The following is a 24428-nucleotide window of genomic DNA, read 5'->3' as shown; positions in this document are numbered from 1 at the left end:
CACAACACTGCCACATCACTTTGCTACTTTGCAACTCTTCTTGTCTAGCCTACATCAGACTACATGCCAATCATATTAGGGGCGGTTCACACAGAACACGTTTTTCCATTCCAACGCTCTAATTTTCCATTGTTTTTCTATGTAAACACCCGCTAGACGGATGTGTATAACCAAAACTCTCAAGTTAAAATCAGTCTCGACACCTTGCGGTTTTTCCTCATTCCACTGCAGCGTCTCCAAGTCTGACAACCAATCAGAATCCATTCTAATGGACTACTTCCGTTTGGAAACAATACATATCACTTACTTCCGGTTATGTTTACTTTCAATGTACTGCGGTCAATCATCAATGAGTTGAACAAACACCACCTAAAATGAGTGTCTATAATAAAGTTTTATATTTTGGAAAAAAAAAATTGACAGAAAAAGGGATATTCTGATGTTTACTGTGTGTGCAGAATTTTCAAAACTCATCGGAACATGAAGTTTAAATCCAAACCAAGTCAATCCGAGAAAGCTGCGGCAGTAAAAAAACGCCATTCACCAAAGTCAGTGTCAGTGTTCGTCTACGTTGGTGAGAACAGATGACTAACATCAGTACGAAACATGAACATTTATTTGGATTAAATATTGTAATCATTCAGTGTTATTTTTCAATGTCAATCGTTTTACTATTTAGATGTTCATAACCAAAATGCTTAATTAATTTTCAGAGAAGTTGACTCATTCTCCTCTATGCTGCGGGCGTTCTGATCTAGGCTACGCACCTGCTCACGATCATTCATTTATTCATTCATTCAACTATTTTAAAAAGACAGGAATAAAGCACCAATGCACACTTTTTATTAATAGGCAAATACAAAAATACTGTTGTTAATGAGAAGACATAAGTCTGCTGCAGGTTAGTGGATATAGCCTATTGTAATGACCTGGCAGTCAGCGCTAGCAGCTGGGTGCATTATGGGCAATTGTTTATTGAGAGTTGATTTATGTGTTATTGCAGTAAGATCTTTAGGTTTTTGTGATAGTAAAGTTATGTGTGTTAATGTTCAAGTTAGATCAGATGTTCTTGGTTCATTTATTGCCTATAATGTAAAAATGTGTCTCTCATGCACAGTCATGGAGAGATGTGTAAGGCAGTTGATTCTGTGTTCTGCATTAAAAGAGGAAAAGACAGTATTTCTGCTTCCCGTTGGTTTATTCAGCTAATGCTCCACATGTAGGAACACTCTGGGTCGTGCGGTATATGGGACATGAGTGTTCTGATCTCATGTAAGAAATTAGCTTATTAAAAGTGTTATTAGCGTAATTTAGCTCCGGTTAGATTACGTTTATTTGATAACAACCAATTGTTACAATATTTAGCCTATTTATTATTCAGAATGGAACAATTGGAAAGAAAATATATGTATAGGAATATTATAGCAGGCTCAAGATAATTAATACAGAGATCATTATTCATGGTTTTAATCAATTGGCATTCATAAAACGTTGTGATAATCTGCATTCACATGTATGGACCATAGACTGTATGGACCTGCGATGAACACTCTAACCGGAAACTCCCGATATGCGATAAGTAGAACGCGGAAGTAGTTGTGCAAGTAATCAATTTAAAGGTCTCGCGCATTTAAAATGGCAGATGACATTGCAGAAAAGTTAATCGTCGAGTTAAAAAAAAAAAAAAATCCCCATTGTTTGACAAGTCAAACCCCCTTGATACGTTAAAAGATGGAAAACGATCGGTGATATCCTTGGAATAAACGGTGAGAAGTATTTACAATATTATGCAGTTTAGCATAGTGTTACAAAATTACCTCGAGTAACGTTAGGCTATCCAGCGCTAGTTGACAACATTGCTGAAGTTGCAGTGAAAGGCTTTGTATACATAAATGTTTTGACTAGGCGATATTTTTATCCCATCATTGAATTCGTCAGATAAATCCACTGTTAGATATTACACTAGACTTGCTAGATTCACTGTTTAGATGCGCTCCCAACTACTATCTTCTTTTAAGGATATCTTGTACGTGTAGGCTATAAAAAAAAACGTTATCAAGACCTATAACATGGTTAATGATTTTATTGAAGTTCTCAAGATAAACTCAAAATATGTGGAGCCAAAGAAAAGCTATAGTTCACTTTTAGTGTTTGTTATTTTACATTCCCTAATTACTGGAAAGTGTATATTCTGGTTTGGTTTCATTCTGTTTGTCTTACTTAGTTTGCCTAGTTGTTAATTAGTTTCCACACAACCATTTGTGTTCTCCTTGATTACGTTCCCTATGTATTTAATCCTTGAGTTCTTTCTGTTCAGTGTCCGGTTTCGTCTCATATGATCTCCTGATTATTACATGTAGATTTAAATAAAGACTGTTTTGTTATTAATCTCCTTCATCGTACACTTCACTGGAGCCACCTATGACAATTACTCTACTTGTGCTTCTCTGCAGGTGTACTGGATATCAACGAAAAGTACAACACTAAAATGGCTTTGCTACAAAAAGGTATTTATGTGTAGAATTGCTCTTATTCTTCTGCCTTATATGGCATCCAAACTGAATTTAATTCAAGGTGTGAAAGGAAATTATATCATTTGAAGTTAGTAGCCTACTAACACTCAAGTTTTAGTAGCCTAACACATGAGTCTTTGAGCAGCAGTGACCGAGTGTTTGATTAGTCACAAATACCTCTCACCACTGCTATGGACTATTTAAAAAAAAAAATGCATTAAAAATACAAATAAAATTCTTAAGCGGTATGTTTAAATACACATATCTGATTCCCAAGAATTCATATTTTGAAATTGCCAATTGACCCTTTGTCCTTTAGGCATGAAACACTATCTAAAATACTTGTGAAATTACTAAGTAGTCTGCAGTATAATATGCGTCAGGGAGTTTACAGGTTTTAGTGTATATTTTGGGAAAGAATGAGGCAATGCAACAAACACATACCGCTTGGCTTGACTTGATAGTTTCTGTCTAGCTTCTTATGCAATTAGTGATACTCATTCCTCATACTCTTTCTTGGGAAAATTAATTTACTGTCTCTAGTTACTTCTTAGTCACCTCTATAGCTCCATTCTAAAATATTTGAATATCCTTACATTTTTAACATGATATGAATAGGAATGATTCCCCAAATAGTGCGGTTTCTTGACAAATACTTGTGATCAGGCATAGTTATAAAATTCAGGTGATGTAACAGCCAAAAAAAAAGGGCCCATACACATAATTGATAAGAGAGCGAATCATAAAAGGAGACTGTTTTGTGCTTTTGCAACCTTCTTTATGCAGATTTCACACTGTACTGCATTACAATAATTTCCGTTTTTCATCAAAACATTTGAATTAAATAAAAACATTATTATTACAATATTTTTCTTATTCTATCATTTAACAAAAAATCCTGTTAAAGGGAAGAAATATTTTTTAATCTATAAATAATCTTCTAAATAATCCATCATCTAAAAAACCTTCTGTCCTCACAAAACCATCTTCAAATGAGTGCAATTAATTTAACAAACAGTTAAAAATAGTGTACTGTTCCCACATGTAATAGTTTTGATTATGGGTGCATTCTGATCTTGATAAAACATTATAATTATTATAATATATTACTAATCATGATTGCTCATTTTATTTCTAAACAATTTTGTACCTTTTTTCTTTGAATTATACATTAAACACAGCAGTAAATTAGCAGTCTATTCTTACTGAATGGATGAACAGTTCAGATCAGGTCAGAACCTTAGATGACTGTACAGAAAATCACTGTTAATTAAAATTTAAAATGATCACGTAGCTACTGTGATTTTCTTCCAAATAATTATACGTGCACACACACCCCGACACGCACACATTCTCAGATCTGATTGTGACTGTTTAATTGCTAATATTTGGCTTGCATCTCCAATTTTGTGATCAGTCACCTGAAACTGGAAATTTTGATCTCTAAACGAAAACAAAGAGAAGGAAATCCCCATTCATACATCAATTTGGAAAACAAGTCACTGGGAGAACAACAATGTCACATTCATTTTAGATCAACACATACACTTTGTAGCACAATGTTATTGCAAATCTACAGATCAAACAAAGATGTTTTATTATTATTTATGACTCATAAATTATGGGGAATATAAATCTATCAGTAACTACAAGCCATCAAGTGGTCTCAACATAACTAGCCCCTACTGAGGGACAGCTTAAGGTTACATTTTCAACCATTTGCAGTCTAATTGTGCTATACTCACTATTTTTTTATATTAATTATCTTAATATGAAAAAAAGTTTGTGTATTCCAATATTTGATTTGAATTGATTTATTAGACAGTAAAAAAAAATAAGAAATAAATTCATAACAAGATGCCATCACAATGACAATATACATTATTCAGAACTGTCGAGGATAACACAAGAAAGTTACAAAACTTATTTCCATTATGGTCCTCGTTGTAGTCTAATAAAGATGGCAAGCAAGCTACAGATGACTCAAGAGTACCTTGTACACTCAACCACATCTAAATACAAAATAAAATAAACACAAATACATACACATCAACATAAATATTCCTTAAGACTACATAAAAACTAAATCGAATTAGCATTAGGCAATCATTCACCACATAATGCTTGATTAGAACAGACTGGCTTACCTTAATCTCTGTTCCTTTCCATTGCTACCATGTACAAAAAGGTGTTTTGCCCAGAACAACTCTTAAATCTACAAGGTTCTATGTCTGTGGCACTACCTCCAGTTGAGTATCCATGAGAGTTCCTAATAAGTTTAAAATAATCTTTAAAATACTTTGGTATAGAAGCACACTTTCACAAATCAGGTTTTTAAATTCAGCATGAAATTAAATTATTAGGCAACATTTTTCATCTTGTAAATATTTAACCAAAATATGATAACTTGATCTTCAGGTAAAATCCATATGCTGGTCCAATTACTTAGTCTGCAAGGTTTCATTTAGATATGAAGAGTTCAGATGCAAAAGCCTCTAAGTGCCATTTGAAATTTTCTTCTAGAATGATCATTTTTATCAAGCTTGTATATTTAAGTTCAGTGATTTCACTTAAATGACAATTACCTATTAATTGTTATTTAAGTGAAATTACTGAACTTAAATATACAAGTTTGATAAAAATCATCATTAAAGAAGAAAATTTCAAATGGCATTTAGAGGCCTTTGCATCTGAACTCTTCATATAGCTCTATCTAATCAACAACTTATGGATAGAGCCATGTTTTTTCTCTTTCGATATCTATTTCACTTGAATGTATGTCACAATTCAAAGATCTGTCACTACTCCTGTTACATCGCAATTTTAAAAACTATAGACATGTCCCAAACATTAATAGAGCTATCAAAGTGGAATTCTAAATTGGATTCTAATCATCTATTATGTATGTATTCTTCCATGATGAAAAATTATCATTATGTTCACCTTAAACCAAAATGGGATGGCATTGATGCAGCCATTTGGTTCATTAAAAACAACAGCAATGACGAATTATCAGAGTGCCCAACTCTACCTGTTTTAACAAATGACCATTTTTAGAGAGAGAGAGAGAGAGAGCTCGGGGAAAGTGGCACCAATACCTTTATCAAGTGATTTGGGGGAATTTCCCAAAGACTAACATCTCTGATACTACTGCTATCTTGGTTATAAAAGGAAACCCTGAAACAGAGAGGTTTTGTTTGAGACCCAGGGACAGCGCCAGCTTCCTTGATACTTCCTTACTCTGTTTGTATGAGTGGGAATGTTTCCATAACACTGATACGCAGGTCAGCATAGCATCCTTACATAGTCATAGCTTAAGCTGCCACATAAATGTCAATAATGGACACATCCTCTAAATATCAGGAGCTTAAGTGCAAAAATTACCCATTTTTGTAGGAAAATTACAACAATCTGAGGGTATCAGAACCAAATTAGTTTAACTTTTTTTTTTTTTTTTTTTTTACATTTTAGCACTCTATATCTCTTAAACTATTTTAAGACAATATACTAATATTATTTATTACTCCATTATATTCAATTACTAACCCTATAGCACACAACATGCATCACAGAGATGTCTATTTGATGTCTGCATTTACATCTGGAAGATGTATTTTTGGTATTTGCTTATCTGCAATATGTCTCAAAGACAGAGTAAAATTTAGTAAAACTATCAGGTGAGTAACTTACACGTTCACTTGTTTACAGCATGTAAACAGGGTGACTAAACTGATTTAGACTATATAAACATTTTGAGGAGGCTCTGAGCAGAGAAAGCAGCATGTTTAGCAGGTGGCATGAAGACAGCATTTTTAGTTGAAGCAAATGGTTGGCTGCTGCTGGCAAGACAGCATTTGATTTATTTTTGTTTATTGATCATCGCAAACACAACCAAAGATATGCACAAAACATTAAAACAAGCTTGACAAATCATGAAGACTTTCTTAAAGGTCAACCCACACACATATGTCCTCATGTAAACACAAGTGCACATAAACAAAAAACTACGTCATACAACTCACATCCAGGCATGACGAACTGTATTTGGTAATAAATTTTTGTAAAGTCAATTCATGTGTGCATTCTTATCATGTTAAGATCCTCAAAGACTAACTAAGTATTTGGGTGCGGCTCATGATCAATCTTTTATAAAATACCAGATCAATATTTCTTAGTCTTCTTCACATACAGCTATTCATATTATTTAGTCAGTTTTAAAAATGAAGGCAAAACCTTTCCATTATATTAAAGGGGTAGTTCACCCGAAAATGAAATTTCTGTCATTAATGAATCACCCTCATGTCATTCCAACCCCGTAAGGCTTTCATTCATATTTGGAACACAAATGAAACTATTTTTTAATAAAATATGAGCAAGTTTTGCACCACTTTAACGAGAGATTGTATATCTAATTCGTGTGAATTGTGTAGTTTAGTCAAAATGTTCTCGATCAAAAGAGTCTCGATCACTTTATATGATGAACAGATTGAATTTTGGCTTTTATTCAAATGTAAACATTGATCAGCAAAAACAGAGGCTCAACCGAACTTGCTTGACGCGTGAGAACAAACTTCATTGGTTCCTGAGGAAGCTGAATTGTGCTCAGTAACACGAGAATGAACCTCATTGGTTCTCACACATCAAACAAGCAAGCCTGAGCTTCTGTTTATCACAACTGATGTGTAGGTTGCTGAATGTTTATATGTGAATAAAAGCCTAAATTAAATTTGTAAATAAAGCGATAGAGTCTCTTCAGAAAATTGACTAAACCGCTCAATTCAAATGGATTAGTTTTACAAGAGATGTCCCCAAAGTGGTAGTTGCTTATAGCTGTCTATGGAGGGAGGGATATTATTACAATTATCTTCATTTGTGTTCCAAAGAAGAATGAAAGTCTTAATGATTAGTGATTAATGACAGAATTAAACATTTTGGTTGAACTACCCCTTTAAGAGCTGGGGATGACAGGGATGTTTTTTGACCTTTTGCAGAGGTTAAACCGATCTATATGTGTAGGAGACAGCTGTCTAATTGCTGGATTTTCTCACGTCTCCCCTGAGGCTTAGGCGAAACGGGTAAATCAGTCATAAAACACCTGTGGAAAAAAAAAATGTTTTTGAAGTGCATCATTCTGGAAGTGTTGTCATATTTCGGTATTGGTTAATGATATCATAGTTCATGCACAATGTTTGTGAATAGTTCACCCAAAATGAAAAATAATAATAATTTTCTCATCCTCATGTTTTTCTAAATCTGTCTGAGACTTGTTTCAAAACACAAAAGCACCATAAAAGTGGTGCATATGACTTGTGAGCTTTTAGTCCATGTCTTCTGAAGCCGTACAATATCATTGTGTGATGAACAGATTAAAATGTATTATTCACTCATCATTCATTGAGGAGGCACAACAATGATGGGCACTCTTGAAACACTTCTTCATGAAGATTTGAAAACTTTTGTTAATCCAACTGGCCAAGTCACGTAATTTCACCAAATGCTCGTACTTTTTGAATGCCTATTTAAGTATATTTATTTAAAAAGCCTTTATTTAGTCATGGCTAAGGCAATTAAAATTAGACAGCCAAACACTGATGCGTTGGAGTGTTCACATTTCCTCTCCTGAAAGATTTGTCCACATCTCTGACTCCTCAGTGCCATCACAAGCCCCTTTTGGCAACTCCTAACCACTTGAGAGGACTCTTGAGCTGTCTTCAATAACTGGGAGAGTAAGAGTGATTCTTAGCTTTAAGAAATTTGATAAATTGCTTTTATTCTTAAAGTGACACTCCATCCATTTGCATTAAGATTTCCATTGTCAGAAATCCAGTCATACTATTGAATGGTCGTGCAATACTCTCCCATTTTCCCCTGAGACAAGAGAAATCCACTATTTACCTTTTTCACTTCCTCTTACAATGACCATTTGGAATCACGCCAATCCATTGGCTGATGGCGCAGGCGGCGCCTTGACGCTCTTGCGTCGTCATATTATATTAGCGCGCATTTTCTGATTTCATTGTGTGAAATGATTTCCAGGCTGTAGTGTAAAGTGTCTACATTGATGGGCGGAGTAGTGGGAGTGGCCAGCAAAGCTGAGCATTGCAATGCACTATGTGGGTTGTTGTCTACAATCCACAAGCACTAAAAAGTCATTTTCTGCCTTTTATCGACCAAGAAAGACCCAAATTAGACATTTCTTATACGATTCTACTACATATATGACCCACTTTCAATACATATTCATGTTCCACCGGTGGAATTACCCTTTAAGTTTGAAAGTAGGAGGCCCCAGATCAGACCTCTCTCATAAGCTCACCATGGAGAGCTAACATTACAGTTGAGGTCAAGTTTAACGATGAAAAACACCTTAAATTTAGTTTTCTCACAAGAAGTAGCCTTGGAAATTCTATAAAAATAATTTTAAATACAATTTTGTGTGTTTGAGAACAGTTTGAACAGCACGAGGGTAAGTTGCCTAAATAATGACTAGTTTTCTTTTTGCGAGAAAAATCCCTCTTTAACCCCAACAGCCCTATGTTTTGTTACTATGGGTACAAACATCTGATAAATGACAACTTGCAGTGTAATAAAGTTTGTTTGTATCTGTTCTTCAGTTTAAGGTCAAACAGGAAGTTGTTGCTATGCGTGTACTGTCACCTGGTGGCGGTAAAGAGACCCTACATGAGTCATTTCTTTTTCTCGCAGTGGGAAAGAGGGGACCTCAGACAAAAGAATAATAAAAACAAACTATGAATGAGTGTGAGAAAGTTTACAAAGTAAATGACTAAGATCGGTGTGTAAGAACGGGAAAGTGAACCATCATGTTTCCCTTGCGTAAGCAGTGAGCATAGCCACTGGATTCCACAATGAATCGGCTAGTTTTGATGTGACAGATGAAAGGTCATTGTCATGACGTTGTTTTGAGTGTGTATGTGAACACCGTAAGGTATACGCACAGCCTATTATGTTAATCCAGTACTCTGAGGTTTTTCTTCTCTTTTTTCAATCAAAGGCCTTAGAAACTCTTTCATTTGTTTCACTGAAATGTAATTATTTTATAAAATACATTAAAATAGAATATAACAATATAATCTACTGATATCGGCAAAAAATTAAAGGCGTGAATCATGTTTATGTTGTGCTTAATGTACAGGTCATGTGCATGAACTGACAATGCCTTTTAAATTTGAATTCTATTCTGAAACAGTATCCTGAATTAAAAAGTAGAATTCAAATGGAATCAAATTCAAAGAAATTTCTACAATGAAAATAAGTGATTATTTATTATTAAATGTATTTTTCGGCATCTCTACTTCCACAGAGCTTCATCACCTTTCAGACAATGACATAAAAAGTTGAGAGGTGTTTTGCTACTTTGCCCCTTGTTGTAGCCAAAGTAATGCAGGAATGCCTGATTTAGACCTACCCATCACTCCCTACCCATTGTGTTAAAGAGCAAAAAAAGAGCATATAACACAACAAAGTCCTCTAAGCGATAATTGCAACTCTCAATAAGCACTTTGTGCACCCCCTCCTATACTCTACAAAGTCCCATTTACACTTTTGACCCTGTCTGGGTCTATGACCCTGTCTTCCCCTAACTTCATAATTCTTGGGTTTTATCTGCTTTCCATGAGCAATGGAAAGCTAAAGAGACATTGAGTAATAATTTCCTGGAAAAGGTTGTTATTAAAGCCAGCATGAGTCTCCTGTAGACACATATTGTCCAACACAAACTGTGCATAAATGAGTGTTTTCTCATTCTGGCCAGAGGAAATGAGGAGCCTTTGAGGAATTCTTGCTCTAACGCAATCTCAGGCATTCAGATCATTCCTATTCACTGTAAATGGAAACGTGGGCGTATGATAGGACAGATAGGTGTAACTTTGTGGGTCATTGTGATGCAGCCTCATTCATTTTGAAAAGGCAGAAAATAGAAACTCCACTGTAGTCTGAGTCAGTGGTTTTCATTTGTTGATCAGGTTGGGAAACACTATACTAAGTACATACTGGCTTGCATGTAGATGCTTGTAAAAAGGAAATAGGAGTGTTTCCTGTATTGTTTCAAAAGACGGCACGCCAATTTTAAAAAGGGATAGTTCCAGAGCCGGACAGTCGGTAATTTTGTCTTTAAAAATCATTTTCTATGTAGTGACCTTTAATTTGGAGTGGAAACAGGTGGAGTGACTTTATCGCATCAGACATGTGTCACTTTGTGCACAGCTGATTGATCCAAGTTCATTTTGCAACCCCTTACCTGGAACATAACCTGCCCTGGACCAGGTTAGCGGTGGAGCGCAAGTTATATGGCGATGATCACTGTTAAAAGCCAAACCAATTTCATGGTGCCTAAAACCCAGGGTTAGCGCAAACTAAACTAAAACATATCTGGCTAGCCACCTAAACCGGCTTCATGGTATAGGCCCCAGATGAACTCTTAATCTGCATGATGGAACAGGCAGTATACAGAAGACAGGATGAGTTGAAAAGGATTGCTCTGGGACGTCCACAACTGCGAAACAAATCAAGCTCAAAGTCGGGTCAGTGCGTCTCAAGAGTAAAGCATAATCAAATTTAAAAAAAAAAAAAAACGAAAAATGTAGCTTAATTTTCATTTTACCGTTTCATAAATAAAACGTAAAAAAACAAAAAATCAAACCTTTTTTTCAATCAAATGACCAGAAGGTACACAGACATTATTAATAGAGTGAAGACTATGCACTATTTAATTTTTTACATTTGGTTATTACATTTCTGTACTTTTAAAAATTTCTGTAAAAATATTTTTTGTTATATCGTATTTGTCCTGTTGTTTGTAATTTGCTTCTTTTTCATATTTTTAATAACAGATATTAGATAAAAATATCTATATCATGTTATATATAGTTATCGTCGAAATAAAGTCATGTTGCCCATTCCTAGCAGGACCCCGCAGAGCCAATGTGGGACAAACGCTAGGAAAGAAGAAGCCCACCCATAGCAGGTATCACCTAAAAACTCCCTGATGTTGGTGCCATGGCAAGCCCTGATAGGTATCCTAATGGGGTTTACCTACATTTACACCACACCCAGTTACAATGACAAACCATTTGAACTACTGAAGGGGGTGGCGGTGTGCATTCTCACCTGCTGTTGATCCCGATATGGGTGTGTCTCTCCATGAGCAGAAACGAAGCCACTTTTACCCCGAATGACTAACTTACAGTTCACCTCCCACACTTTCGTTTGTCAAACCACTCTTTGATCAGCAGAGATATTCCCTTTAGTCATTGACAGGAGACAAAGTGTGATTAAAACAAAATCATTGCTCTGTTGACTGTTCATTTCAAGTTGTATACCGATGCCTATTACATTCTCAATTAGCCTACATTAAAAGAAAATTAAAGGAAAGGAAAATAAAATAACTAATGGTACATGCCTTCATAAACCATATGGTTTAAATACAAATCATGCATTTTTGAAAAAATAGGCTACCCTAATTAGGCCATGTCAATGTATAATTTTTTTTTAATTCAGTCTTAATTGTGTAGCCTATTTTGTTACATTGTTCACGAGTTCACATTTACATCAATTAAACAGAGTAAAGATTATGCGTATTTGGCGTGTTGTCCAGGGGGAGGGCTCCGAGCTCGGAATTTTTGCCCGAACCCAGAGTGCTCCCCCCCCCTCGTTGTTGTAAGAGTATTTAGGAGAAGAAGTGAGGAGATGGGGTGGTGGTGGGATGCTGTTAGACTGTCAATGAACTGAGTTAAGTTTGCTGTATATATACCTCTTACTTCATTGATTGGGAGTGCGCTCCACTCGTGTCTAATTAGGCTTGATTACCTGAATGTGCTCCACCTGTGTTTAATTCTGAACATGCTCCTCCCGAACTTTGTTAGTAAAACATCATTTCATTGTGTCGTCATTCAAGATGAGCACATCATGCTTTTCTACATTTTACTTTTTAAATAATTTAAATAATAATACTACGCACTTTTGTTTATAGTCAAAGAATGGCTTTATGTGTTTAAGTAATAAAATGATGTCTCTGAGTTAATTTAAATCATTTTTGTTGGTGTTTGTTATGTCAGTAGGAAGGATACAGCTAAGTTCAACCCGTTCTCATCACAGGACGTTTTGTCAAGTGCGTCGGCGTTTTCTGCCCACGCATAGCTCCCTTTTGCGTATAGATGACACGCACGTGGCTTTCAACCATCTTCGATGTATAAAACCATCAGCGATGTTATTACACGCAGGGTTTCGCCAGTCATCAATTCACCTCAACATTGACCGACTGTACGGACTAAAGACGTTTTCAGCAACAACGACTTTGTTCTATGATCAGGATTACCTACACCTAACATAGGAGGTCATTGATTGTTTTCCATTATTTATCTTTCAAAGCGGAGTCTATTTGCCATTTTCAACACCCTTACTATCTATGAGAGACGCTCGGCTTAACCACCTCCAATGCAACCCGCGTTTGACAGCAGGCAGTTGGACTAGTCAATCCAAGTGCATGACATCAGACGGTTTCAGCAACAGTAGCGTGCATAGGTTTTAAATTAGCCCAATTAGCCTGAGGTAGCCTACTCAATTTAAACTTGAACGTGTTCTAGGTATCAGTTAGATACAGTTAGGCTGAAAAGATGAGTGTTTATTTGCACTAATACGGCCGGCCAATCCTATGTAGGGCCTATGTACCATCTGTGCGTACTGACCCTAAACATTTGAAGGTAGTGTGTACTTTTTTATAAGTAGAGCGAGAGAGCCCTTTCAATCACTACATCAGATCCCAGTGTTATCCATTTTTACCAACTTTAAGTTACATTCTGGCTCACAGTCATCAGCATTAGAACTATTAATATACTGCAGTGTCCAAAACACTTAAAATATATGATATCCCTCTAAATAAGTAACGATTAGTTTTAAGATTAAATGCGAAGCAGATCAGAAACCAAAATCTTTTTCTTTAATTTCAGCATCATTTTTTCACATTTTTCCTCATTCTTCCCCACTTTAATCTCAATATCATCCTTATCCTTTTGTACCCTTACCACTCTCCTCTCTCTATGGTACCGTTATCATTGGTTGTCTAATTACTGCACTTAAATCCTCTTAAGTTCCCAGTGCTATTTCTGCACTATAGTTGCCCAAAGTATCTTGACTTAAAGCTTCTTTGTGCCCTCCCCATGCACACTCAAAAAAAAAAGCACGAAGGACAAGCCAACGGTGGTAGTGACCACATAACAGCTCACGGAAGGCTAGCTCACTGGACGGTACATAAAAGGTGAGAAGGCAAACTTTTTGATTTTGCAGGTTAGAACTGATTTACTCATACAGCTACAGAATTTTTAAAGTGTATTCAGTTTCATGCTTATATGCATGTTATATAGTCTTAATTTCCTGTTTGTTTTGTTTCACAGTTTTAAGTCACTGCGTTATTTAACTAAAGTCTGTCTGCCTGAACATATTTTTGATGAGCTATAAGGTAACAGCCATATAGATTGCATTAAACACTTATTCATTTGATATACACATTACAAGTTGCAGCAGAATTCCTGTTTTTGAATCTAAAGCAAGCCTTGAAGCCGGCTTTTTAAGCGGTTGGCTCAGATGCTTTGATGTACTGTAGATAGCTGTAGTGTTGTCTATGGTATATTTATCTTAGAAAAGAATGCCAACTGCATGATTCAACAAGAGTTAATGATTCAGATCAGTCTGAAAGAAAAACATTCAGAAAGTCTTTGATAAAGTAAAAAAGAATCAATATGGCTAGAAACATTATTGCAAAGCCTGATTTCTATCATCAAATTTGAACAGTTTTTGAGGAACTCAAATTTAATGTTCGATAATCATAAATGTTTAAACATGAAAATGTGGATTATTGTGACACTTTATGCAATTGAGATGACTGGGGAAATGTGTCCTGTCCTGAAACCCCTATATATATATTTTTAGAAAAGATAAGAATATCTTAGACTGTGATAATATCATGCCTTTTTAATGTTTCATGGGTATTTTAACCCATAAAGAGTAATCTGTGAGCTCAAAACAACTGTAAAAGTTTTAGAAAAGATAACAAAGAAAACTGAAGCAACCTCTAACGCAACTTGACAGGATCTGTTGCCACCTGAGCCGATGAATTGCATCATGGCTGTAATCTCAATTAGCAATTGTGATTTACTGAGAGTAGTGAAAGGTTCTGTACTGCGGGGGCAAAATGAAGACGCTAAGCTCTAGTATTAAGCTGCTAAGCTTCTGCGGTGACATTCATGCATTTGAAGTGGGGAAAAAAATCAGTTAAATGTCTGATCTCAACACAAACAATTATCTACATTGGTCATTTTAATATTGGCATTAAGGTGGTATTTAAGAGTTTTATGTAATGCTATTATTGTAAATAATAAGGTGATTTAAAAAGACTAAAAAGTCAACTGACTAAATCCAATTTAAAGTGTCAGGGTTGAAATGGGAGTTGATGCATGTCCTGAATGAATCGAGGACAGTTAATTTGTCATTGCATGACATCATATCCACGACGTCCAAACAAATTGGATCATGGGGTAATCTAATCTTCTTACTCCTGATAAACCTATTCCTTCCAAGAAAGAGTGATCAGGTTCAACGACACAGAGACACTGTCCACATGCTGACTTAAGTAGTTTTGATGCTATACTTTGAGTGCCTTAATAGCCTGATAATGATAATAATAACTGATAATGACTGAATAACTGATAATGTCTTTTGTTTTCTTTGGAACTATAGATTGTAGGTCAGAGACGTAAATCTGTTGCTATTTTTGTTGAAAAAATTCTGAGAATTTGATTTTAATTTTTTATAGATGTGATAGAGATTTAATCTTTTCCCACAGATAATCAACAGATACAAATGTCTGACAGAATGATGGACGAGGAACCAGTGATAGTAACTCAGACAGGTCAGTATGGCTCGTATTGTTTGTGAGACTGTAAAGTTAATGTGTCATAGGGTAGGGGAAGTGATCTTATGAATCAAAAGCATGCAGAATGGGAACATAAAAAAAAATACATTAACCAGGGTTTCCCAAACTCAAAAGGCGTCGTTCTCCACACGGCCCTAGCCTCGTCCTGCTCGCCACAGTAAACAGGATGAATGACGACTGTAGAACGCAAAAGCCAAATCCCGGACATTTTGGGCGATCTCTAAACACATTTTGGGGCAGACTCATCACGGAGACTCACTAGTAGCCTAGACTTGTTGTTTATCTACTGCGCTCTGTTACCGGTAGGCGTGGCCTCCTAGGGCAGCGTAGCAAGTGCATTCTGGGAGTTGTTGTCTTTCATCCACATAAGCCAAAAATACATTTTCTGTCTTTTCTCAGTCTAGAAAGCTCCAAATTCAAAAATAATTTCACATTTATTCTACATAAATTACCCATTTTAAATACACATTCATCTTTCCTGAGGTGGAGTGACCCTTTAAGGTTAAAGAGGTTTACCTGCCAGAAAAATTTTATTATTACAGCATGGTATTCTTGTGTATAAATCAAAGATTAGTGCACACATGAAAACTCTCCATTAGGAGCAGGAAACTGAATAACTGTTGGCTGTAAATGTATTGATGTAAGTTCATTCATTTATGGCATTTTCTTCTCCAACCATCTCTAGGCCCAAAAGGTGTCATCAATGACTGGCGTAAATTTAAATTGGAGAGCATGGACCAGGAGGTTCTTCCTCCCAGCAAGAGAGAGCTGCTAAGACAGATGTCGTCCCCTCAGAAACCAAAAGACACTTGTGTGGGTGGATTGAATCGCAAGGTTGCCCTTTTTGAATATGATTTGAAAATACCACTTTGGAGAACAAACTATGGATCTCAATTAGGTTGTAAAAAGTGGGATCAAAGTTTCATTACATGAAAAAAAAAATTTGCCATCAAAACTGAACCCCCCTGATTTAATGGATTTGCTCCCAAATAGAAATGCAGTTACTCTCAAAACTCTGCAAGCTTTAAATTTCCCTCCTTCTCTTTTCCTTTCCAGATGAGTGCACAGGAGTATGAGTTAATAAAGGAAGATGATGAAAAAAGTCTGCGTAAGTACCGTAAGCAATGCATGCAGGAGATGCACGAGCATCTGAGCTTCGGGCCCAAATTCGAGACTGTGTATGACCTCGACAGTGGCGAGGCCTTTCTAGATGTCATTGAGAAGGAGCACCGGCTCACCGTGGTGGTGGTGCACATCTACAAAGATGGAGTGAAGGGGTGCGATGCACTTAACAGCTGCATGGATTGCTTGGCCTCTGAATATAACACTGTTAAATTCTGCCGCATTCCGGCAGCCGCCACCGGAGCTGGCGAGCGTTTCTCAGATGACGTTCTGCCTACCTTGTTGGTGTACAAGGCTGGAGAGCTGCTGGGGAACTTCCTGGCTGTGACGCAGCATTTCAACGAGGAGTTCTTTGCTACTGATGTAGAGGTCTTCCTCAATGAATATGGACTGCTGCCAGTGAAGGAGTGTGGCGCTGGAGCTGAGGAGGATGAAGCAGATGTGGAGTGATGAAAGATGGCTGAAAGTAAGAATGGGAGGAATCTGACAAGAATAAGTTTCATTATTCTTCAGTTAACATGATGAGATGCTTGCGTTTGCACGCACAGCTCAACGTAAAGATAGAGAAAACTATAAATGTTTTATAAGTTGTTAAAGCAACATTCCAACAATGGAATTAAGTCAAGAAAGATGATGACATATTAATTAAACTATCATGTTTCCTCTTATAACTGCACACTGTAAAAATGAATATGCTTTATCTAATCAAAAAAAATTGTGGCAACAGATTAGAAGCAAAATTATTATTTAAATTTAATAAATTAGAATTGAGTAATAATTAATCAAATTAATTCCTTAAAAGTTAACCATTTAAAATGAGTAAAACTTACAACAACAACAACCAAAAAAACATAAATTGAAGTCACCATTATGGTGATCGGTGTTTGTTTTAAAATGACGGTTTTCTCCTTCAGTGATTCTGCTTGTTAACATCAGGTGTCTTCAATGTTGGCAATATAAAATAAAGGGTTCTTAATTAATCTTTGATGTCTGTCTGTTATTCAGATTTTTATTTATTTATTTTTTAATTTTTTGGTGTAAACTTGGTTTAAATGCTTAACATTTAAGGAATAATTTGATTATAATTATTAATCAATTCTAATTTGTTAAATTGAATTAATATTATTGCTTGTAATCTGTTGCCACAATTCTATTGATTAGATAAAGCATATTCATTTATACAGTGCATGACTGAAACAGATAAGAATGAGTTAGTGTCCACTTATGCATATATGTATGGGATTGAATGTAGCAAAATATTATGCAAAGAATGGCCCTGGATTATTTTTAGAGCTCTTTCTTCAGAAGCAACAAAACATTATCTTTTTTAATGGCTTCTTAAACTATGCATGCTCATCTTTTTGATTTTCTGTGTACAGAAATTTCATGAGGTTTAATCAGTATCCTGAGTAAAATTTGATTGATTTACTTTTGGTTTACATGCACAGGTTGTCTTTCCATAAACTAGGTTGGCTGAAATGTTGCATAAACCAGGAGGGTTCGATGTAAATTGTATTTTTTTTAGGCATACGTAAATAAATTCAAATGGAAACATTCAGTATTCTATATAGCCTGTATTAGATTTAGTAAAAAATAAAATAAAATATAGACCTCGAATAGAATTGATTACCTAAACACATGCTCCACTTACAGACAAATTACATGTCACTTCCAAAAAACTATTTGAAGAACAGAATCAATCAAGAGAGCAATAAAGTAAAATTCCAGAATATTCGCACCTTCCTTTAATGTGGTTTGAGAAGCGAGACTGCACTTGCTGAAACACAATCACTGGAACTGACTTTGATCTGCAGATTCTACATTCCACTTTATATTAAACGAATAAATCCATAATGCACATTTTCCGATAATTGTCCCATAATTTGACATGTTCTATTTGTGTATTTATGGGAATCTTCCATTGAGTTGAGTTGTACAGTATTGGGAAATTAATTTAGTTGAACTCCAGATGAACCATGGGTTATGGAGAAGTGAGCCAGCAAAAGACATGTGAGCTACCGTTTTAAAAGTATGTATACTAAAGAAGCCAGGGCTTTTCAGAGTGAATAAAATTACACCGTTGTTTTAAAATGGGTGGGTCTGTAGAGTTAATAACAATCAATATATGACTACCATATTGTCAAGCTTTTATGACTGGTGTGTGCAATATAGGGGTTGCACCGACTAGTCGACTTTAATGCTCTGCCATGACACTTTAAGCTTGACGTCGACTAATAACTTGGAAACTGAAGAGTATATTTGTTAGTAACTAAACAGCTATTAGATAGAGGCATTCATATGAATGTTTATGTGCAACTTTACCTGTAGATTTAGAACGAGCAGTAATCTGTGAAGACTAACGACCAAAAGACAAAATAACGGATAAAAGTAAGCAGTTATGTATAGCCTTGTCAACATAGCTCTGCACATGGCAATCCGCATTTGAGTCTCGGCTCGAGATTCAGGCTTATTTGTTCATTAATGACGTCATCAGCGACTGGTCGACATTGAATCGACTTTCATCCTTTGCTTTCATCACACAAATGTCGAATTAAAAAAAAAACCTGAAGTCATTCAATCCCTAGTGAGCAGTAGTGATCTTTTTTGATCGGCTTAGTCAAATAATTAGTGGATTTGAAGAACTAATTTTGATCAGTGTCAAAATACGTAGTTCAAAACAAATTCAACAGCAATTGGAAAGAATTGCATGAGCTTGTGGGGTCACTGAGAAATGTTTTCCCCCGTCTGTTCCATATTTGAAAAAGACATGCAAACCAATTTGAGACGAACATATTTTCTCTTGAGGGCCAAGCCATGCAGACACACCCACAGATGGCCTGGAGGGTTTGGTGGTTTTGTGGTAACTTATTGTGTGTCTCACGCCGAGCTCTTGCTATATCGTGCGACGAGGTCGTCTGCGATTCACGAGAACATGTTCTGACAACATCTGCACTTGACACCATATTTGCTTCCATCCTCTCTGCATGCGTGAAGGAGTAGCCCAAACATCCAAGTCCTCGTCTGGACTTAATTCCTAAGACATGTTGTTACGGGTTCATGGCTCAGACTTAAAGATGAAAAACTCTATCGATACTGTATGGCTAAGCAAAGTAGCTTGCATATAAAAACAATATACATATGTGTTTGTGTGTGTGTGTGTGTGTGTGTATAGTATACAGATCCTTATGGAAATAAAACATCTAATATAGCCGAGTTCTGACACGAATAGGCCTTTTACATATGTCACTGTAACAATGACTCAGCAGTTAGATAAGCAGCACTGCTGTGCTATTCATTTTATGTGGTTTTCACAAAGATCTTCTTCAGTATGTAACAGCCCAATCATAAAGCTTGCAGATAAGATCTTTAGACCTGGAACTCTGAAAGGATTTTAGTCATGTTTTATAGGTTATTGTGTTTTGTACTATTTCAAAATAAACGCATGCTCACAGAATACATGGCCTAAAATGTTATATGCTTTTCGTGGGTTTTGAATAGCCTAAAGGAGTGTTTAATTATGATTTCACTTGTCTAATTTTATTTATTTGTTGCTGTTTGAGCAGCATAAACAACATCTGCAAAGTTACAATGCTCAAAGTTCAAAGCAAAGGGAGATATTTGCCTTTAAAGAAATCACTTTTTAATGACTACAACAAATGATATGGCAAGCCGTCTTAGCTAAAATTGTACCCAGCCTCACTCATCGTAATTTCATTTTTACTAGTAAGAATTCAATTAGAGAGCTTTACAATTAAATTTGTACTAGCAATTACAATTAGAGAGCTCTTTAATTTAATTCTTAATAGTATCAATTACGATTATTGAGCTCTCCAATTCAGTTCTTACTAGTATGAATGCAATTGCAGAGCTCTTTAATGCAATTCTTACTAGTGGGAATTCATTTAATTCAATTCTTACAAGTAGCAATTAGAGAGCTCTCTAACTCAATTCTAGTGAAAATACAATTAGAGAGCTCTCTAATTCAGTTATTTCTAGTAACAATTACAATTGCAGAGCTCTCTAATTGAATTGTTACTACGAATTACAATTAGAAAGCTCTACAAATGAACTTTTTGACATGTTTCCATTGACTTCCATTAATTTTTTAATTACACAGCTCTTTAATTGAATTGTTACTAGTAAGAATTACAATTATAGAGCTTTAATTCAGTTCTTACTAAGAATGCAATTGCAGAGCTCTTTAATTCAATTACAGAGCTCTGCAATTATACATATCTTTAATTTGTGTTTTAACTAGGAAAAACTAAAACATTTTTAATTTTTTTAAATCATATTTAAAAATATTGAGTAAAGACTCAATTATTTGGCATTTTTGGTTTTTCAACAATAATTCTGATCCAGAATTATTTTTCATGGCATTCAGTTTAGGTATTGGCATTCCCTCCACAAACATTTAAATATCACTTTAATGCACAATACACTTGTATTTATATAAATAAAAGATTATTTCAGAACATGTTACTCCTTTAATACAGAAGATCAAGGATGAGAATGCGTTGCAGCCGAAGATCAGTGGTTATTTATAAGCTATAGTAATCGGTCCTCATGATATGACACAGAGCAGTATCCCTGTGGTCCAACTGAAAACTTAAAGCTTTGTGTAAGCCTGTGAGGTAAGCAATAATTTAACTCAGATAAATCCATTTGACAATTATGAAAGAATGACTCATGCTAGACACAAGAACGAAACAAAAATGACATGGTATAAAACATTCTATAATAGGCAAAGAAGAAAACAAGTCATGCATTATAGCAGAAATTATAATATTGTTCTAATTTCCAAAACAAGGCAAAACATTAATAAAAAACACGTTTGAAGGGTTTTTATAATATAATGCCTTTTGGGAGTGACATTGCAAAAAAAGAGGGGTAGCGGGTGGACAGATATGATGGATATTAATGACGTGTAAATGGTGCCATGGGTGAAGGGCTGGATGGAGGTGGAGTCCGGGGATATGAGGTCACAACAAGGCTTCTTAACTCTGATTTGTGTGAAATTACAGAAGCATTCACCACCCACACATACAAACACATACTTGAAAACTTCCTACCCTTTTTTTTTACTCAACATTTTAAGCTTTGTCACGCAAAGGTGAAGTAGTAGTTTATTTTCCCCAGGATTTTGGCTTAAAAAAATGCAACAAATCACTGATCAAACATTCTAAACACATAACATTTCCATTAGTAAAGGAAGCGCACAATAGCACGATTGCCTTTTGGGGATATTGAAAACAGACAGCCATAGACTCTGTGTTTAACCAAAAAATTATTATTTTCTTGAGACATTCCCATGGATCTTTGTTTTCTAGAGTGCATGTGTTGCCAGTTAAAAGAGGTGAAAGAGAGAGTGTTGCTAGGCTGATTCAAGGTTAAGGCTGCATAGCAAAGAGAGGCGAGGTTACACTATCTCAGACAGTTTTACTGTAAATAATATCCAGTGCTTGAGGGGCACTGAGAGCATTAACAACTATTATATGTTTTTTTTACTTCCATTTGAAAATTCCATATTGATTAATCATCTGTGGTCACATTGATGTGTTATAACTGGTCTAAGGAATGGAAAACTGAAAGGAATTGAAAGAGAAAAGTATTAAAGAGAGAATGACAGGAACAGGAGCATAACAGGAACATTCTGGGAAACAGAATAGCAACACTGACGAGACAGGACAACAAACTGAGCAAAATAGGGAGTTTGTTTCAATAAGGAAGTTCAACCAACTCTGAGCTAAAATGTGAACTCTTGAGTGGATTTATCCCGAGATGAGTTTTTGGTTTAAGAACAACTGATTTAAGTTAGCTAAAGTTCAATTAACTCTGAATTGTCTCAAATCACACTTAAGCAACTGCAGCATGACTATATACTCTAAAAAATGCTGGGTTTAACCCAAATTTGGGTCAAATATGGACGAACCCAGCCTTTGGGTTAATTTTTAGTTACATTTTTAACCCCCCGTTTGGGTTTGTCCATATTTGACCCAATATTGGGTTAAACCAACCCAGCATTTTTTAGAGTGGGGATGATGAAATAGTGTTTGCTACCACAGAGAGGCCTACAAAGGAAATGTTAAATGTGTGTCTACACATCAGACAATCTACACATTCATATTTCTGTGTAGCATAGTGTCAGTTTATCTATAAACAGACATTTATATATATATATATATATATATATATTACAGAGTGTGACAGAACAGCATGGAGCAACATCATGAAATTCTGCAGCAAAGATGAACACAGTTCAATAATATTCAGTAAATGCCAGAGTTGAATTAAAAAAATCATGATGTAAACTCAATCTTGTTTAATTTTAATTTAATAACTTGGGGTTATGTAAACTTCATCTTATAAAAAAAAACCTACATGCATTTTAGACAGTCTCAGTGTGACAAATGTGTGCAATGAATGAATGAATGAATGAATGAAGGCTATTTAAATACCATTTATGCTTTAAAAGGGGGGAGAAGACTGTGGATTCACCGAAGGAAACCAGCTCCCGACCAGGTTTTCACAGAGTAGCCTAATTACCATGGTAAATGAGTATGTTACCTCTTTTTCAGAAATGGGCTTCACTTAGGCTATACCTGCTTTCTTGGGGGGTTGGCATTGGCATACCTCCCACCCATTATGAAATGGAAAACCCAGAGTTTCCCTCATTTTATGTTAACACACTGAACACTTTATTCTTATTGTTTTAAATCAATCCATGAATCTACAATAAATAGCCTACATTTTACTTATTGGAATGTTTTAATTATTTTGTGCATTTCATTGTAGTGATATTTGACTTTAGGCTAATCATCAAAACTTATGGGCAGTAAGTAGAGTAAAGGGACAAAAAAGGGAACAAAAAAATTTAATTAAAACAGAGAGAGAAGTGACAACCAGGTTTATTCAGATTTAACCGCATTACAAATATTTAAACAAAATGTGGAAACTAAGGGAAAGGTTGTCCACGTGAAACTGTTTTCCAATCGTCAAGGTTGGCCTTACTATGTTCTATTGTTTTTTTTTATTTATTGACCTTGAACAGCAGTCAGCAGTGCATGTTTGAGACCATAGACTAGCGTACATCTCCCTCTAGTGTTCATATCTTTGTAGGACCGTGAACATCATCACACTTTATTGAGAATTTTCGAGATGATTTTGCTTGCTTCCAGACCATAGCCATATACAATATATTTTGTACCAGACAGACCAAAGTTATATTTCTCTTACATAGTCAGGCTGGAGCAATCACAGTCGTTTGTGTTGACTATGGGCCAACGGCCATTTTTTTCCTCATAGGAAATAGTATCCACACGTTTCCGAGGGGCGCTCCAGTAAAAAATAAAGTGGGTGAAACTTCCGGTGACGCGGCGGAAGTAGCATTCCAATGGTATTTTGTGTGTTAGTTAGCGAAGATGCTAGCTGTTTTTCGGAGAATTATTTTACTATTTAAAGAGGCAAATCTTTATGAGAGATGTCGTTACGGAGCTCAGGGACAATATGTGCTGTTCGCGGTAGTATGTATAACCAGACTAAACTAGTTCAGTGGCTTAAACGTGATTGTTTTGAACATAAGCTGAAAACGAGTGATTATGCCAGAGCCCGTCTCTGATCCTGCCAACGACCGTAACGTTAGTTTCCATCACCTCCCAAAAGACGACGAATCTTCCTGTGTACATTTTTTTTTAATTCTTTATATTTATATAAACTCTATCAGCATGTGATTGGCTGTTCGCTACTGATGTTACACCTAAACTCAGGATCAAAGCCTGTGTTGACAGAATACCAAATGTGCCAGTAATGTATTCAAGCAGCACATTCATTTATAATTTTGAATAAAC

At 35.6% G+C, this 24428-nt stretch overlaps 1 protein-coding gene across 3 annotated transcripts; it reads left to right on the top strand.

Moving 5' to 3' along the window:
- The first annotated feature begins 1637 nt into the window (after window positions 1-1637).
- Window positions 1638-18139, top strand: pdcb (phosducin b). 3 transcript variants are annotated; one of them, XM_089118736.1, is made up of 5 exons: window positions 1638-1766; window positions 2454-2507; window positions 15370-15435; window positions 16145-16293; window positions 16516-18139. In XM_089118736.1, the coding sequence occupies exons 2-5, from the start codon at window positions 2489-2491 to the stop codon at window positions 17029-17031; spliced, it is 750 nt and encodes a 249-aa protein (XP_088974862.1). In that variant the 5' UTR covers window positions 1638-1766; window positions 2454-2488; the 3' UTR covers window positions 17032-18139. The 3 variants fall into 3 exon arrangements, with proteins under 3 accessions (XP_088974862.1, XP_088974864.1, XP_039548239.1); XM_089118738.1 differs by having other exon boundaries at window positions 1640-1766; window positions 16145-16272; XM_039692305.2 differs by lacking the exons at window positions 1638-1766; window positions 2454-2507 and adding an exon at window positions 13318-13785.
- The last annotated feature ends 6289 nt before the right edge of the window (window positions 18140-24428 follow it).

The sequence above is a fragment of the Pimephales promelas genome, chromosome 13 (assembly GCF_988280905.1).
Source record: "Pimephales promelas chromosome 13, fPimPro1.hap1.1, whole genome shotgun sequence".
NCBI classification, from domain to species: domain Eukaryota; kingdom Metazoa; phylum Chordata; class Actinopteri; order Cypriniformes; family Leuciscidae; genus Pimephales; species Pimephales promelas.
Note: the sequence above shows the minus strand (reverse complement) of the source record. Positions and strands in the feature narration are given on the sequence as shown.

Coding starts and splice junctions, on each gene's coding strand:
- pdcb (XM_089118736.1), top strand. Junction 15,436..16,144: donor AGTGATAGTAACTCAGACAG/GTCAGTATGGCT, acceptor AACCATCTCTAG/GCCCAAAAGGTGTCATCAAT. Junction 16,294..16,515: donor TGGGTGGATTGAATCGCAAG/GTTGCCCTTTTT, acceptor TTTCCTTTCCAG/ATGAGTGCACAGGAGTATGA.